At 48.4% G+C, this 18,703-nt stretch overlaps 1 protein-coding gene across 3 annotated transcripts in view; it reads left to right on the top strand.

The window, feature by feature from the left end:
* LOC147637635 (uncharacterized) overlaps nt 1-18,703 on the top strand; it is a 99,933-nt gene that overhangs the window by 59,533 nt on the left and 21,697 nt on the right. For 2 of the 3 annotated variants that reach the window (XM_086799457.1, XM_086799460.1), the window contains exons 8-9: nt 15,373-15,464; nt 15,749-15,815. The exons of the other annotated variant lie outside the window; for it this stretch is intronic. In XM_086799457.1, the coding sequence (XP_086655583.1) occupies nt 15,373-15,464; nt 15,749-15,815 (159 nt within the window). The remainder of the gene's footprint in view (nt 1-15,372; nt 15,465-15,748; nt 15,816-18,703) is intronic. 3 annotated transcript variants of the gene reach the window in all.

Genomic DNA, 18,703 nt, shown 5'->3' with positions numbered 1-18,703 from the left:
TTTTGTGTTTCCTTCTAGTTATGCTCTCATTTCAGTTTCAGTTTTATCTTTGTCTCTTTCCCATTTTTCATATCATGGTATCAGAGCAGGTTTATCCTGGCTCCCCTCATCTTTGCCTCTGTTTCTTGTAAGCGACTGCCCCTCTTCTCTCTCTTGCTGGTTCAGAACAGGCCGCCGCTTAGCTGGGTGCTGCCCCCCCCCTGCTCTTGGTAGTCGACCTGCTGCTGTAGTAGCCCAACAACTATCTGCTGCCTTTTTTTTTTTCAGCTCGTCATATCAGTAAGCAACCCGCTGGCCTGAACTTTCTGTCCGCCCACTTTCTTGCTGTCCGCCCTGTTCAGGCTCATACAGCTCTACTATTCTCTCTCTTGGAGCTGCTGCCCGTTATATTGGAACTGCTACAGCCCGCTGTACTGTTGCTGCTTTGGCTGCCTTCTTCATCGACTCAAGGGTGCGCATCATCTAGAAGCAGCTGCAGATCGACTTTCCTCCTGTTAACGAGCTATTTGCTGCATTCAGTTCTGCCATCGTTTCCTCTTGAAGAGTCTACAAGGTACTGTGCATTGTATCCTTCAGTTTGTTGGTCAGTCCTTTTCTTATCCTCATATCTGCAAACTGCTAGTTCCTCATGCTTCGATGGGCTGTCTCACATGCTATGGCCTTGACAAGTGGTGAGAGAGCCGGCTTCTAAAAACAGTTTGGATCTCTTCTTTCATTCATTTCTGCAATCTTGTAAGGGAATAGACACTGCCCTTGCATTTTAGCAAGAGGTAAGACCTTCCCACATGGCCTCTTCTACTCATTCTCTCATGTCTATCGACAAATTCAATGGGTCCAACTTTCATACTTGCCAAATCAAAATCAAGTGCCATCTTATGAAAGAAAGTCTTTGGGATGTTGTTCACCATGCTGCTCCTGAAGATTCCGACATTGAGCAAGTTATCACTTATGCTCCCACTGCCAAGAATGACAAAGCCTATGCTATCATCTTGCTCGGTCTTGGAGATGATTACATTCATCACATCTCCGACATACAGTCTGCTTCTCGAGCATGGATCACTTTGGATACCCTTTTTGGACCCCGCTCTAAAAACTCTAAGATTGCACTTATGATCTCATTCTTTGATCTATATATGCAGGAGGGAGCTACTATAGCCTCTCATGTCAATTATTTTCGCAGTCTTATGGTTCAGCTTGCATCAGTGAAGTCTCCCATCTCCGAAGATATTGCTATTGCTGTGCTTCTCAAAAGCTTACCTGACACCTATGCTACTCTTGTTACTACCTTCAAGTATCACAATAATCCTTCTCTTGAAGGTATCATCAATGCTCTCCAAGAAGAGGAAAGAACTCAACAACAAAAAACTGACACTGCATTTTTAGCAAAGAAAGGAAGTTCTAAGGTAAGAAAGCCTTGCACCCATTGTGGAAAAACTAATCATATGGAGAAGGACTGCTTCAAGGCCCATCCATGCACCATTTGTGGCCGTGATAATCACCGGGAGAAGGATTGCTATTCTAAAACCTCTACATCAGCCCCTGCATCTACCTCAGCCCATGTTGCTGCAGCATCTCCATCAGCAGATCTTGCTGTTCATTCCTATGATGAGGAGTGGGCTTTCTGATTACTTCATCTTTCTTGTCTACCACTTTGACCTTTGATGATGTAGGTCAAGGGGTTCTATGTCTTACTCATTCTGCTTTAGGACCTCTCTCTTGTCCCTACTTGAGAGGCAGAGATTGCCCTTGAGGAGGGGATGTTTTCAAGGTCCATCTGTTTGTCTACAGTCAGTCTTCTGTCTATCTAGTCTTGTCTGTCTGTCCATCTGTCTATCAATCTGACTGTGTCTTGTTTTAGATCCATCTTGTCCCTATCCTTCTGGACCCATATGAGGATATCACTTGAGGAGGGGTGTCTCAGGATCTTTGTCTGTCATGTCTTGTCTCTCAGTCTAGGTCTTTATGTCTATCTTCTAGTCTTGTCTTTCTGTCTTTCTCCTAGTGTCCGCTTAAGGAGGGTGTTGGAAATAAGTGCTCACTAGGAGTACTTTTAGTCTTGGTCATCTCAGTGTATGCCACGTGGCACCTCTATAATTGTCCCATAAGTCACTCTACTCTATCTTGTACTTCTCACCTATATATTGTGGGTGTCACATCAATGAAAGCATCAATCTTGTGTCTTGTCTACACTCATCTCAAGGTATGTCTATGTTTTGTGTTTCCTTCTAGTTATGCTCTCATTTCAGTTTCAGTTTTATCTTTGTCTCTTTCCCATTTTTCATATCATTTTTTTCCCGCATAAATTTGGGTTTGCATTGCATAATGACACAAGATGAACATCAAAAGTCCAAAGGAACTATCAGCAAAACATTGAAACATGTTGCTCACATGGAGCAAGAAGACCTGACGGACAAGCTCATGGCCCCAGCCATGAAAGAAGAAGAACATCTCCTTCCAAGAGGAAGATCCACACCAAGAAGATCTAAAGGAAGACATGGACACGAGAAGAGAAGCTGCCCCAAGAAAATTGAAAGAAGACACGGACGCGTGGAGAGAAGCTGCCACGACAAGAAGACTGAAGTCAAGAGAAGATGTGAGGCTCCAAAGAGTGAGGAGCCATGTGAAAATCTGAGAGAGAGAGAGAGAGAGAGAGAGAGAGAGAGAGAGAGACCCCACAACCCAATGTAACCTGCCCCAACAAAGTAAAACCACCTCTGAGCCACCGATGATGTAGGCCACGTGGTAGATAGATGAGTGAACCATCTCTGAGCCACCGATGATGTAGGCTAAGTGGTAGATAGATGTATGAGTGAGCACTTCAGTCAAGGTCGCGGGCACTTATAGTGGCCTTGGACACATAGAGAGAGAGTGTGTCAAGGACTGGAGTTTAGGGACTTGAGGCACTGGTCTCGCGGGCTATCAAGTAAGAGAGAAACTTGGTACAGGATCCAGGTGTGCTAAGTTAACTTGAGGGGAGGTGTGATAGGCACTAGTCGCGGACTATCAAGTAAGGGGAGGCAAACTTGGTATAGGGTCTAGGTGTGCTAGGATTATTTACTTGAGGGGAGGTGTTGAAATATACAAGTGAATAGGGTGTGTGCGGGAATAAGCCCTTGGTTAGAGGCTGTAAAAGAGAATGAGTAAATGTGAAAGAACGTGTGAAAAGGTGAGAAGAATCTACTAGGAGAGAATAAAGGGTAGCATGAGAAGATTTAGGAAGTGTGGAGATATTCTGGGAGAAGTGAAGAGGTGGAGAGAATTAGGGAAAAGAGGTGGAGTGAATCATGGAGAAATCAGTGGGATTAGATGCTTGGATGTAAGCTCTATAAATTGAGGCATTGCCCTAATGAGAATTTTGCTGGTTTTTTATTATCCATGCCTACATTAATCTATTTGTTAATTATCTACTAATTACGTCTTAATTATTTACTAATCACTTTGTTAATGATGTTGATTCTAGTGTTTGATCCACCATAGCTCATCACAATGCCCTAATTTCAACAGGGGAGGGGGGGTTTCAACAGGGGGGGTGCAGGAGCCGAAGCGCTCTCAAGAAAGTGTCCCTGTGTCTGCGGAGCTCAAGTAGGAAGAGACCTAGGCAACACTGGTCCTAGAAGTCAATGATCCTAGAGAGTGGATCAAATCCCTCACGAAATAGACAATGAAACCTCCCGCAAATCTCATAGTATACTGGGCAGTTGGATATGTAATGCTCCTCCATCTCAACCTCTGTGTCGCATAATCTGCAGATCCTCTCCTCTTTGGGTTTCCGTATGAGCTTCCCGACTTTGAAGATGCGCTCAGCTCTACCTGTCTCTACTCTGAGGCGGTGGGATGAAACCCTTATCTCGCCAATCGTAATCCGCATGGCATGGGACATGCGAACACTCAAGTAGCCCGGATGCTGGATGAATCAATCCTTAGTGAGCGTGAGGAAGTGTATCTTTGTTGGGTGCTCCTGAGTTGTGATCCATGTGCAATGGGTGTAGAGGCTGAGAAGATCTAACCAGATAATCCAGTTGGTATCCTTGTGAGAAATGAAATGATATATACGTCTCTAAGAGGCCATGACGGCCTATGAGACCAAAACTAAGAGTACATCTGAAGTTGGTGTCTCATCAAAGAGAACAACCAAATGAAACTGAAAAGTACAATAAACTGACTATCTTACAGTTATAAGAACTGTAAGTAAGACTCTTAGATGATACTGAGTAGAAAATACTTGAAAATGTATATCAAGTAGATCCATGTATGCTAATCAGTTGAAGTGTTGCCCTCTCCTCAGATCAAATATCTCCGCCATGGGGCTGTCCAGATTGTAGAGGTCGTAGAAGCGAGGTAGGCACCTCCGAATCCGAGCAATAATGGCTCTGATCTAGCGATGGTGAGGATGCCGTGGTCGGGATCCTGGTGGGCGTGGCCGACGAGCATGACATAAGACGAGTGCTCTATCAATGGTGACTCCTTGGGAGCATGGCTGGTGTCTTGATGGCCCGATGCAGGAGGTATCAGGAGGTGTGTGGGCTGGGGTGCTAGTCCTGGTGCTCGTGCTCGTGCTCGTGCTGAAGAAATCTGTCAGGATCCTCTGTCTAGGTACATCATTGCTCGGTCTACTGTCTGCCAAGAGGGTCTCTCTGTGTCTCCTGAGCTCAAGTAAGAACAATCCCAGGCATCTCTGATCCTCAAACTCCATGACCTTGCGTAACGGCCCAAAACCCTCACGGAAGAGGCAGTGATATCTCCCTAGGATCTCATAATAGACTGTACATCGGCAAATGTAGTTCTCATTTGTCTCTGCCTCCTCGTAGCATAGTTGACAAATCCGGTCATCCGAGATCTAATGCACATATCGCCCTATCTCAATCCGCAGCTGGTGTGATGAGGTCCGGATCTGTCCAATGGCACAACATATCCCATGTGATAGGTGTACATCCATGTACGCCGGCCGGGTGATAAAACCATGTGGTGAGAGGTGCAGAAAATGGCTCTTGTAATGAGCCATTTTCGTGCCTAAGGGATCAAGGGGACTAGTCCATGTCCTCTCTGTGTCCACTCTGATGATATCCATCCTGATCACATGATTCTGCTCTGAGCGGGTGACATCCAAAAATGGACAATCCAAACTGTATTGAAAGGGTGGGAGTGCCTCTATCCGCAAACCATGTAGGTCAAATCATGATCTCATCTGAGCATACTACCAATGAGTATCTCCATCCTCATCCAACTGTATGGATGAGGTCAATGCCAATCGGGAATACCTCTGCTGAGGAGCTCCCATAGCCGCGATAAAAAGGTAACTACCTGGAATAGGGCCTCAGTCACTATTAATGCGGCACCCAACTCAGCCTGGATAATCTCATGTGGTACCGATGATTTGCTCTGAATCATGTGGACAATCATCATAATCAGTGGTCTCTCCACATGACGAAAATATGATACCGTACGATACGATACCGTAAGGGAATTTTTGGTACGACATGAAATTTTCGGATACCGTACGAAAAAATACGTTTTTTTTTTTCACTTAGAACCTATGGAGCTTCAAGCTTGAATGTGAGGGAAGGTTGGGGGGGAAGGAGTCTACAGTGCTTGAGGAGCCAGAACATGGATATGTGTCTCTCCCAGTTGGATCTCCCAATTGTCTCCAAAAAAGAACCTGGATGGATAATGCAATACCAAAGGTCTCTTAGTGTAGCGTTTATGACTAAGGGACCGTCCTTGCACAAATACGAGCAGTGCATCTAGGGTGATAGGTTTAGGGACTCCTCTTTAGATCAAAATGGCCATGTCCAAATCTTCTCCCTTGTACATAACTTGAGAATCTACTATCTAGCCTACCTATACCAGGGATCTCCAAGTGATGTAGCAAGATTTTCTCATTCTACCAATCAAGTGTACACTACCAGTCTACCTTGCCAGATTTTTTAGGTCTCTCAACAACCCCATATGGAATACTGAGTGGACACGAAAGTTGCGAAGTATTGCGGGCATTTGGGATCTTCGTTAAGCAGGGTTTCTATATTTGTTTTGAGCATTTGGGATTTTTTTTCCAAAGTTTTTTTTTGGGGGGAAGGGGGGGGGAGCGTACTATACGAAACCGTACGATATCGTACCGTACGAACCGTACGGTACGAATGGGTTCGTACCGGTACGAGAAACAACTATGGCCTCCATCCCCCATCCGTCCCTCTCTGAGATCTGTGATGTATGCTGGGCCCCTAAATTGGAGCTTCGTACAGGAGGGTCAGTATGACAAGTGTATCAAATAGCCACAATTTGGTGCGCGGTCATGATCGTCCTGTAGTTGCCTGGTCCACTCTTAAAGAGTGGTACAATGGTATGGTTTGTTCAGTTTGTTGGGAAACCCTCACAAATGGCACAATTAAACACATGTACAATCAGCGGAGCCAAAGTACCACGCGCATATGAGAAGTACTCTCCAACTAGCCCTTCATGATCCTGTGCCTTTTCATTCTGTAACTTGTCTATCGCATCTAGCACCATACGCATAGTAAAAAAGGTGTTGCTAGCCGGCCTAGCTCCTTGTGGAGGGGGGGTTTCGGGGACCGTCCTGGTGCATCATACAGGTCTCTAGCATAAGCATGCCATGCCTCAGGTGCAGTAATCGAAGTACCAAGCTGTCTCTCCTAAAACATCTTCCATGCCCTCTTGTTGTCCTTCCCTAGGAAGAGTTGGTAGATATCCTCCTCTATTTTGACCAAGTAGGCTCGTTTCTTCCTCCGCACAAGGCGCTGAAAGATCATTCTGGCCTGTCTATGTGTCTCCCAATGGCAATCTCACTTTGTTGTAGTTGTGCCCGTGTCTCGCGACACTCATCATCATACCAACTGTTTTGTGGGGCATTATTGCAGTACTGCGCCGGGGGGGGGGGGGGGGGGGGGGGGGAACGCATATGAGGGGGATGCATGTAGTACACCTGCCAATCCTCTTGTAATCTCGTCCAGAGGGCTATGCGTGTCTAAAGCAAACAAGCCATCAGGTACTGCATCTCGGTAAACCCCAGCTGGCTCTTGTGTAAACTGATATCTTGGGTACCTAGGTAGATGAGTAGCTGGCCCATCTCTTAGGGATCTACCTACTAGTGTGAAACTAAGGTATGCATGATCGGTTGCTATGCCAATGGACAGACCGGAAATTGTGAAATCTTGCACATCAGGAATCAATGAAGGAGATCCATCAAGTAGTCCACTGTGCTCTCTCCCCCTTTAGAGTTCCAGCATGTGAGAACATCTGATCCCTGCCATCTCGATAGGCCATTGTATATGACCAACCCATGTGCACTGCCGAGTGTGAGAAAATGTCTGCCATAATCTGTAATCCCCCCCTCATCCTATGCTCATCTCTGCAACCCTTCATCCTCTGCCGTGATCTCCCGGTACATAGCCTCATGAGTATCATACAGCTCTGTTTGCTCTGTGCTTGTACGTGCATTAAAGTCTCCCAATAGTAATGTCTCCCATGTTGGCAAACCTCATGATATCATCATATAGTGGCGTATAGGGCGACTCTCTTGATGGTGCAAACCTGGAGTTGGCTAGGGCAAAGTAGCATACTACCACATATAGCTCGCGGAGCCCCCCTCTACATACTCGGACCCACATGTATCTCGCATGTGCATCTCTATGTACCACATGTATTTTGTCACGAAGCTTCTCCCTGAAAAGTACTGCCACTCCTCTGGATCCTCTGGTAACCTCCCACTGTGTGTGGCTGAGGGCGGAACACTGATTCCCATCTATTATCCCACACGTCAGCAAGCCTCTTGTTTGTGCACTGATGGGTCTCCATATACATAGCAATATCACTGTGTCTAAAAGTATCCTCAAAGTATCCTGCGTCTGTTCTAAGGGCTTCATTGCGATTCCACACCGTGAATCGCAAGGTCTCATAGGCCGCGCACTGTCAGGTGGGCCTCCTATCCGTAATGATGACTCGGCCATCTCTGTATACCGCCCATTGTCCCTCTTTCCTTGCCTCAAGCACAAGCGGCATAAGTTCCTTCCGGTGTGCTATCTGTGCCGGTGTAAGGTCCTCTTCCAAATAAATCTTTTCCCCCTTAAGGGCCATCCTTTTGGAGAGGAAGGCCTTCTTCTTCTCCAAGTCACCAAACCTAATGATCAATATCTTCACCCTGGTTTCATCTCTACCTACTCACCATGCTCCAGCAATGGGTACATCAGTGGCTCCAATTTTTGTTGCAAGAGCTTTTGCATCCTCTTGGGGATTCCCCTTATCTTCCCAACCAACTACGCATACATGTAAGGCACGTGCCCGTCTCTTGGCTTCCTCTTCCAATGTAGCATTCATAACCTCTACTTTATTGATTGGTGTATCCTTCTACTTCTTTACTCATCGGCTTACTTGCTCAATTTGTTTCTTTGTGGCGCTAGCAATTTCAGCCCATGAATGCATTTCCTTCTCACCCGTAGCCACTTTTGCCTTACATGATTCCAAAGTGTTTTTCATTTCTGTGATGTCTTTTTCACGGTCAGCCATACATGTCTTCAAGGTGCCTTCATACGATGCAACCGTTGTGCCATTCTCCTGGAGCATGTCGTCCTTCCATTTCTGCATCTCTTTTTTCATTTCCGTGTGCATCAAAGCTTGGGCTAATTCCATCTCAACCCATACTTGGGCTTGCATTTCTCCCTTCAATTGGGCATATATCTCTTCCTTCAGTGTTTCTTATATCACTTTCTTTTGGGCATGCATCTCATTCCTTTTCAAGCTCTTGTTGCATGGTGCTCATCTCTGTCCTTATGTGCAGCTGTATCTCCTCATAAAGGCCCTCATCTCATCGGGCCATCTTCGCAAGCCTTCGTGAGCCAGGGGACATGATCCCTTCCCTTAGTCTTCTACGATAGGCATTTGGTGCCTTCATGGGGGTGTGAAAGATGGTTTCACCATCCTGTTCTCCCTCCTAAGATTGAGACATGTTTTCACTTTGAGTGTGTCTACCGCTGATCGAGCAGTCCAAAACGTGGAAGCTGTGTTAGGGCTACGGCTATGGCGAGCTACACAACGACAGTAAGAAGACGAAGAACGTCACAATAGAGATGGAGGGGAGGCGGAAACAGCCACCTGCACACAGTCGGGCAGGAGGGGAGGGGAGGGAGGGCGGGAGGGGCTGCACACAGTTGGGGAATGGGCAGTGGCGCTAGGCCATGGCGGGCAAGAGAGAGAGAGAGAGAGAGAGAGAGAGAGAGAGAGTTGGGGGGGGTGCGCGGAGTGAGTCAAACTGTATTGAAGGGGAGGGTAGGCGGTTCATCAGAGCCCATATACTAAGAACTATAAGTGGAAACTAATGCATACCATACTCCAGAGTGGCCCTCAGGTGCTAGTTGTCTCGAGGACTCCAGGGCAAGCCTTGGGTTCTTGTGGGGATCCATTTGAGTGATGCGATGGAGGTATGCGACTATCTGGAAAAGTGCATCCACTACCATCGGGGCTGCAGAAAACTCTGCCTGGATAATATGGTGTGGGATTGAAGGGAGAGAAAGAAAGATATATTAAGCATCTACTAAAGACCCAATGGGCTTGTGAGACCAAAGTGATACAATAATGTCCATGGCAGATGTCATCATGGAATGGAAAATAAAATAGAAAGAAAACATAAACATAGCTATTTCACTTGGGTGATACAAAACTGTCGATGGAAACTCATCATGGAAATACTAAGAACATAGAAACATGAGAGCAGCATCAGCTCCGAGTAGATGGTATACTACTCTCAAAAATATCAAGCATGGGGCTAGTGAGTATGGCCGAGAGGTCTCCCTCAGCTATGTCACGTGGAAACGTAGCTTGATGGCGGTGGAGCATTTCGTGGATCTGGAGCTGGTGAGGTGATCGTAACCGACGGGGGGGCCGAAGGTGTGGGGCATGCTGGAGTGCGGAGGCTCGGTCCGAGGTTACTCCTCTCGGGCGAGGTAGGTCCGGAGCAGCTCGTGGAGGGTCCACAAGATCCACTATATCAGTGTCCTCCACTTCCTGGGTCCAAAAGAAACTGGTGATCGTTGGCTAGCGAGGGAGGGGGTGGGGAGGTGGGGCCGAAGCTCTCTCAAGAAGGTGTCCCTGTGTCTGCGGAGCTCAAGCAGGAAGAGGCCTAGGCAACGCTGGTCGTGGAAGTCAATAATTCTGGAGAGTGGACCAAATCCTTCACGAAATAGACACTGAAACCTCCTGCAGATCTCATTGTATATTGGGCAGCGGCATATGTAATGCTCCTCCATCTCAACCTCTCTGGGGCATAATCGGTAGATCCTCTCCTCTATGGGTCTCCGTATGAGCTTCCCGGCTTTGAAGATGCACTCAACTCTACCTGTCTCCACTTTGAGGCGGTGGGATGAAACCCGTATCTGGCCAATCAGAATCTGCATGGCATGGGACATGTGAACACTCAAGTAGCCCGGCTGCTAGATGAATCCATCCTCAGTGAGTGTGAGGAAGTGATCTCTGTAGAAGTGCATCTTCGTGGGGAGCTCCGAAGGTGTGATCCATGTGCAATGGGTGTAGAGGCTGAGAAGATCTAACGAGATAACCTGGTTGTTATCCTCGTGAGAGAGCCGGAGAAAAGGGGAGTCCATACTGTGCTGAAGGGGGGGTAGGAGGTCCATGCGGAGCCCATATACTGAGAACCAAGTGGAAATTAGTGCATACCATACTCCAGAGTGGCCCTCAAGTGGTAGCTGTTTGGAGGACTCCAGGGCAGGCCTCGGGTACCTGTGGGGATCCATGTGATTGATGCGATGGAGGTATGTGGCTGTCTGGAAGAGTGCATCAACTACCATCGGGGCTACAATAAACTCTGCCTGGATAATCTGGTGTGGAACTGATGGTTTGTTGCAGATCATACGGGAGAACATCATGACTTGGGGGCTCTCACCTCGCCGCCAATCCTCATCGTATAAATCTGGCCCCCAGAAGGCTGCTCCATACATCAAGGCTAGTGTGACGAGGGTGTTAAAAGCCAGCCCTTCATCTTGGGATCTTGGAAATGTGCCTGGAAGCACTGTCGCTCAAGTAAGCTCAAGGCTGCATATCCCTGTGTCACTCTGGCATGTGCTGTGGGAAGCATGGTGAAGCGTGGGCTATTGAAAGTGACACCAAGGTAGACATAGGATGAGACAATCTTTACAGGATCCTCTCTATATGTGAAGCTCAATCTGGATGTGAAGGGGCGAGAGGTATTGAAGACCATTACCTTGGTTTACCAAGGTTAACAGAGAGGTTCCGCTGAGTGCAGAAGTCCTGTAAGGCATCCAACTGTCTCTGAAGCCCCTCGGCTGAGTCTGAGAGGAGGACGATGTCATCTGCAGAAACTAGTATGGGGATCAGTATGTTGCCAATGTGGGGCTAGTCCCGTCTAATCTGTCAATGAAGTTCGAGATCTCATCAATGTTGTCGAATCCCCAAAGGATCACCTCATAGAACGCTCTTGGTACAAGTCTCGAAACCTGCAAAACAAAGCCAAGCAACATGAAGGGGGTGCAGGCCTGACTCACCTCCCAACCTTGACAGCCGTGGGCATTTTAAAACCCACAAGCCACGACCTGAGCTAACTAGCTGGACGTATAGACCAATCTCTACCTCGTGACGTCCCATACTGCCACGAAGCTACCCTCGTGGGCCTCGAGACTGCTGTCGGCCTTGGCTGCAGAAAGCAGGTGCACGTTTGCACTAGATCTAGGCTCCTGACCATAGAGCTCTCACAAAGACACGTGAGACTCTATGAACTATTGACTAACCTTGGCCACCCTTTTATAGGCTCTTGGCTAGTCACCGGGCGTCCACACTTGGGCGCCCACCTGTCCATACTTGGGTGCCCGCCCGTTAGTCTCCAGCTCACCAATCAGCCTGCCTAGCTCCAAGCTTGTGTAGCACATGGTAGATACATACTGTGCACATGACAAATGTAGAGGCAAAAAAGAGTGGGTGATAGAGGGCAGCCCTGCTTCACCCCAATAGTGCTGGAACCCTTGTGTTGTACCTCCTGGGCCTCTCACTCGTTCGGTGACGGACTCATACTGGGCGATGATGCTCCAAACCATGTCAGATGGGACTCCTATCTCCTGTAGACGGTGGAGGCGGCGGGCTCTGGGTACAATATCAAAAGCTTTGCAAAAATCCACAAAGCAGCAGTAAATCCTCTGATGTCGTGCACTACCCTCCTTGATGATGGCATGATGTGGTCAAGGGTAGAGTAGCTCCTCCGAAAGCCAGCCTGTCCTAAGGCTCTGCATCCCTAGTTCTCTACAAATGAACTCAGCTCCGCCTCTAGCATTGATCCATAGAGTTTGGCCAATGTGTGGCCAATCATGATCGTCCTGTAGTTATTAGGATCAAGTGGATCTGTGGCTTTAAGGATGGGGGTGATGGTGTTGGTGGACCAAGAGGGTGGAAATCCTTCACAAAGGGCTCTATTGAACATGTAGGCTAGTAGGGGTGCCAGGGTGTCATCGGCATGCGAGATGTGCTCGGCAGTGAGTCCCTCATGATCCTAGGCTTGCCCATTGCGTAATCTACGAATGGCCTTGAGGACCATGCTCTTTGTGAAGAAGGTGGAGGTGGTGGGACGGGGATCTGATGGTGGGGGTAGGGGTTGCTGATGGGGGATATGATAGAGGGAGCGTGCATAGGAGCGCCATGTGTCCGGGCAAGTGTTAGGTGTGGGAGGGCGAAGTTCTTGGAGTTTCCTCCAGGTCTCGTTGCAGTCCGGCCCTAAGAAAAGTCGGTATAGCTCATCGTCTTTTCAAGCGTAGAACTCTTGTTTCTTGTGTTGGGTGAGCCGTTTGAGAAATCCGTTTCGCTTGGCGCTTCGTGATTTGCCCAATCCGTACCTCATGCTTAAGACGGGAGCATGCGGCCCGACATTCGTCATCATACCAATAGTTCTGGGGCATGGAACCGCAAGGTGGCTTGGCGGTAGACCGCCGTGTGCAGATGAAAGAAGTGGTGGCGGATGTGTGGAGTATGGTGGTGAGCTCTGATGTGAGGGTGGATAGGGGGACAGTAGGTTCCACATCGTGGAGGTGGCAGTAGATGTGGTTGGAGTAAACAAGGTCAAGCTCATGATCAAAAGGACCTGAGTGAATGTGAGATGGGAGGTGGTGGCAGATGGGCGGGTGGTGTGCAGGTAAGAGTGAAAGAGAGGTAGGCATGGTCAGCCTCAAAGGGGGTGGCAGGATGGAGAAGCCAGGGAGAAGGTGTGCCAAAGCCGGAGATCCCATAAAGTAGTCCACTGTGCTAGTACTTTCCGAGTGAGGGAAGGAGGTGAGGGCGTTGGAGGAGGGCCATCGAGACATCCCGTCATAGATAATGAGACCATGTGCAGCTCTTAGCTCTAAGAAATATCTCCCATACACCGTGACCTCCTCACGGTCCTGTGATGATCTTTGTAGCACTATGTCAATGATGTCCAGCTCCTGTAGTCTGATAGGATCATCCAGATCGAGTAGTGGGACCTGCTGACTTCCCGTCCTGGTGTTGAAATCCCCGAGCAGGACTTTCCCCCCAGCTGTGAGAACTTCATAACGGTGACTGGCCATGTTGCGGGCATAAGGGGAGTGGCGTGCTGCAAAATAACACACAGCAATGTGGATGACTGTCAGTGCTAAGTTGTAGCCGCACCCAAATATACTGTGCATCTTCGTCCCTCCAGACGATGCTGAGAATCTGTCGAAGATGGGATCTAAAAAGGACAACTACCCCTCCAAAGCCACGTACTCCTGATGTGCAGGTGTCTCCTCGGAAAGCTGACGCCCACTCATACCTGGCTATGTATGGTAAGCCCCTCTCAGGGCTCTGATGAGTCTCGGTATAAAAAATGGCATCCCTGCTTGCGAGAATCTCGCTCAAGGCTCTTGGATTCAACCACAGCATGCCATCGCAGTTCCATACTGCCAACCTCAAGTGTTTGGTCTCATAGACTCCGCGTCCCTATTTGGGATGGCGCTCAGTGATAATGACCCTACCATCTCTGTAGATAGCCCACTTGCTTGCTCTACGGGCCTCATGAACTGTCACCATCGCCTCATGCCCGGTGTGCCACCTATGCTGGGGTGAGATCATCTCCCATGTACACCTGTGTGCCCTTGAGGGCAGCCCGTCTGTCTAAGAAGGCCTGTCTATTGGTGGCATTAGGGAATCTAATGATGAGGGGCCGCTCTCGTGTCATGTCCTTGCCTGCCCTCCATGTATCTGCAAAGGAGGGCACGATCCCATCCACTCCTCTGGCGAAGCATCATGGCATCGTCCTTGCGGGAAGCCCCTACCTGTAGCCCCCGCACTCGCACATGGAGGGCCCTATCCTTCCTGCGTTTCTCCTCCTTGAGAGTCTCATGTATGATGCTCTGTGGGGGTTTGTGCTTCTTCACCACCTCCACCCAATTTAGTGGTCTGCAGTTCTTCCCGCAGCTTATCACTCGCAGCTTTCAACTGCTCCAAGTTAGTCCTTAGACCCTCGTGAATATTCAGTTTCCCTTCCTCCACCATAGCCTTTAGGGCTTCCATTTCTGCCCGGAGTTCCCCTATCGCTGGGGCAGCCTCTGGCATTCCTTGTTGCAGCTGGGTCTCTTTCAACATCTGAATCACCTCCTCCTGGTGGTTCACCTGTGCTGCCAATTCTTCAATCTTGTTGTTCTTTTCTTGTATCTCCTTGTGCAGGCCTTCCAACTGTTTTTCATGTTGGTTCAGGATCCTGTCCAGCACCTTCTTCTGTTCGCCCAACAACTCCTTGGTGTTGTCCTCCGTTGTCTTGATGTATGCCTCCAGATCCTGTGTAGTCATTGTGGCTATTTCCCCTAGTTGCTGCCTTGGGGCCCTGAGCAAGGGAGGCAGGATAACTTAGAGCGAGGGTGGGTGGGAAACAGGGAGGTGGAAGCAGGGGTGTGTGTGCACCGCAGGGCAGCAGCGCGGCAAAGAGGCGGAATTACTCAGAGCAAGGGTGCGCTGGAAACAGGGAGGCGGAAGCAGGGGTGCACGCAGCGCGTGCATGCACAGCAGGGCAGCAAGTGCGCAGCTCGGCAAAAAGCAGCAACAAGGGCCACCGGCGCGCAGCGTGAACAGAGGAGGGGGGGCCTGCGCAGCTTCACGTCATGAGAGAGAGAGAGAGAGAGAGAGAGACAGAGAGACAGAGAGAGAGGGAGGGAGGTTATTAACCCCTATGAGAGACCCGAAAGGTCTATGAGAAGAGATTTAGAAACATCTTAAAAGAGCCGACAAGGGTTTATGAGACCAAGGCAATACCTCAATATGAGGTTAAGGTTACTCAACAATCGTCAAATTTTGGACAGGCAAGAAAAAATATTGCTTCTTTTTCAGTCTTAGGCTAACAATGGTAGGGGTGTGCAGGAATGTAGCACTCGCTCTCCAGATTATGGACCTCTACCTTTGGATGCTCCTTCCTGGTGTTCCGCACCTTTTGATCCAGAAGGCCTCCTTAGGTAATGTATCATTTCCTTATCAGATTCCTTCCACCAGGGTGGTTGTCTTTTGGCATTTATGGTAGCAAAGTAACATTGATGTTTGAAGGTTTGAAATGACTAAATTAGTCAAACACAACATTCAGGTTATTTCTTCCGAGGAAATTCTGATAAGTGATAAAAAAAAATATGATTGTAGAAAAAATCACATCAAGGGTATTGTCAAGTTTGTATATATCATGCTAAGTTTGTTTAACGATTTAAATACCAAGTGACCTTATTTTTAAATGTATATGGGATTGCAGCTCCCTTATGGCTATTTCTTCTTGTTTCATTGGCGCTCATTATGGTCATGTACTAGTGCAATTTAAGGTCAGTTCAAGATTTTTTGTATTTCCTAAAAATCATGTTACAATAAAGTCCAAATTATTTGGCATCTGAAAGAACGAGCTAAAAAGCCGTCCATGCTTTGTGCAAATGCATGCAATGTCTGTGTGCATGAGCACACGTGTGCGTGCATTGCTAATAGTGACCCAAAATGTTGAACCAAGACTTCCATAAATAGTACAAAACTAGAACTCACAATTGAGGATTATAATTAATCAGATCCAAAGAGAGAAGAAACATGAGCAAGAAACCCCACACCTTGAGTTCATATTTCCCACATCAATGTACTAGATCAAATATTTGACCATTTTTTTTCCCGGAAAAAAGATCCTTATATTAGTTATATGAAAACCAGCCAATAGGCTGAATTACAAGCACTGAACCTCTAAAAGAGGACAAAACACGGGGGGACGATAGTCCCCTCCATGGCTGGCTGCTCTCGGAGGGAACTACCTCATACAAGAGGTTTTCTTTTGTTTTTTTTTGTTTTTTTTGTTTTTTTGCTTTTTTTGCTTTTTTTTTTTTTTTTTTGGGGGGGGGGGGGGGGGGGGGGGGGCGCAAGACAAACTAGTGGCCTGTAGTGCACAGCGAGGTCTCCGGCACTGTCCGAGAGGTAGGGACCCAACTGCCATATGCGTAGGAAGGCCTCTCGACGCTTCCGCATGCAGTCTAAACCTCCGTGAAGCTTCCCCTGCTAGCCACGAAGGGCACAGATGGACTCCACAGTGGGGGGTGAGGGCGCCCTCAATGGTCTCGCTGCATCGAACCCGCCAAATGTGCCATGTCACTATGCTGCTGATGATCTCCCATCTCTGACAAGTGCCAGGGGACCAGGCCTCAACTGGAGAGTGGGGGGAGGGAATTGTAGCCACTAAGGGTGCCCACACTGGACTGTTCCGGCCGGACCACCCAGGGTGCCACACTGGATCATCCTGATCCTGGACTGTTACACTGGATCATTCCGAACTTGAACCGTTACACTTCACCATCCCGGAGCATTCAGTGGACCATACAGAAATGGCAGCGCACCACCAATGGATACATGAGAGGTGCACACACTGGCATTGAAGGCACCACGTTGTCACCCCAATGGGCATCTACTAGAGATAGGAGATGCCTCTGACGCCACCGACTCCACTGCCTCGCAGTAATCATTTTAATTAGCCCCTCAGCTCATCCTTGGTGACATCCTCACATCATCCTTTCCATCTAGTCCTGTTCATTAAGTCTTTTTCATTGAGTGTTGTATTCCAACCGTGTGTTCTCTTACTCACTGTGAACGCTGCTCAGTGTGCAGTAAAGGGCATGTAACAGCATCTTGGGAGTAACGCACCTGATGTTTACAGTATTTTTGTCATTGTGCTATGCTCATATTCTAATATGTCTTAGTCTATTCATGTGTACATTGTGTCGTGAGTATTGAGGACTCCGGACATACTGTCCAGAGGATAACCACCACGTTAGTGTGCCGTGTATCCAACCTTGCTACAGGTACACTAAAAATATGGCACGTTGGGTGGGACATTTGAAACTTGGAGTCTTGTTAGCTCACCTCTTGTCTTTGTGTCCTCTGGATGTGCAATACTTGCTCTCGTGGGTAGACCGGTTAGCCCAGCCAAGAGTCCCCTCTCAATATGCTGCTATAGCTGGAAGTGGTTCAATTATGTGCCTCCCGAGGATGATCCCCTTCCACCCTCCCCTATGGTGGCTGATCTTGGTAATCCCACCTTTGGTAACAATGCTGGAGGCCGAGCCCAGCCTCCTGGCCCGGAACCCCTTTCCATAGTGTTGGGCCGGGTAAATGTTTGTGAGCCTAGGTCTTGAGGGGGAGGATGTCTTCTTGGAACCTTTTTCGTCCACTCTAGAAGCCTCTACAGACAAATGGTTCAGTCAGCGACTCAGCTCCCAACTGACCAGATTGTGGACTGGGCCACCCTGAAGAACACCTTTCTCTGGACCTTCCGATCTGGTAACTATAAGGACCGCCTTCTCTAGGAGCTAGGGAAACTGCAACTACTACCACGAGAGAGAGTGTCAGGACTCATGATACGAATCATAGTGATGGTGGCCCACCTACCGACCTACCGTGGCTACTTCATGGTGTGTCAATGGGTGACACAGGCCTTGCCCAGGACCTACCCAGCAGAAGATTTGGGAGAGTCTGCTGCCACCAACCTCCTTGTTGGAATTTTAAGAGTTAGCCTCCCAACTAGAAAATGCACGTCTCATTTTGAGCAAAATGTTATAACTCCAATGGGAACACCAATTTATGATCGTCTATGGATTCCCTAGGAGTACTACATGACTAGGGTTATGATCGTTTATGGATTCCCGAGGAGCACGGTCCAATTGGAAGGAGGCCTGGACCAAGGGATCCGTGGTGCCATGGTAGCCCCCACTTCCTCTGCTGCCCGTAACCCGGCCACGTCTTGGTCCATGTTTGAAGAAGGCCTGGTCCCCCATGATGATGAGTCAGAACTAATTGATTGGCTCCAAGCAGTGGAAAGCTTGACATCCTACATGGTGGACATCACAGAGGTACCAAGCGATTCCAACTCTCAAGGAGAGCACTATGAGGTATTAGGTCTAGGGGAGCTTGTTAGGGGCCCCCACAGATGAGGAAGGGTTGTCAACCTCTCTCAAATAACGTCGACAAGCACCCAACCACGGCCCGACCGATCTCCTAGTACCCCAACACAAAGAATCTACACTAGTGCCCTTGGAAGAACTTGCCATCCCCTTGGGGGAGGATCCTTAGTCTTGGAGGGAAGAACATTATGGCACTTTTCCCATTTATCAACAGCCCACTCACAACCCCACTCTCCTCTCCAAAGCAACTGAGACAAGGGATTCCCTCTTGCCAAGACCCTGTC

The sequence above is a fragment of the Cibotium barometz genome, chromosome 6 (assembly GCF_041138505.1).
Source record: "Cibotium barometz isolate CiBa-2024 chromosome 6, ASM4113850v1, whole genome shotgun sequence".
In the NCBI taxonomy this organism is placed as follows: Eukaryota; Viridiplantae; Streptophyta; class Polypodiopsida; order Cyatheales; family Cibotiaceae; genus Cibotium; species Cibotium barometz.
Note: the sequence above shows the minus strand (reverse complement) of the source record. Positions and strands in the feature narration are given on the sequence as shown.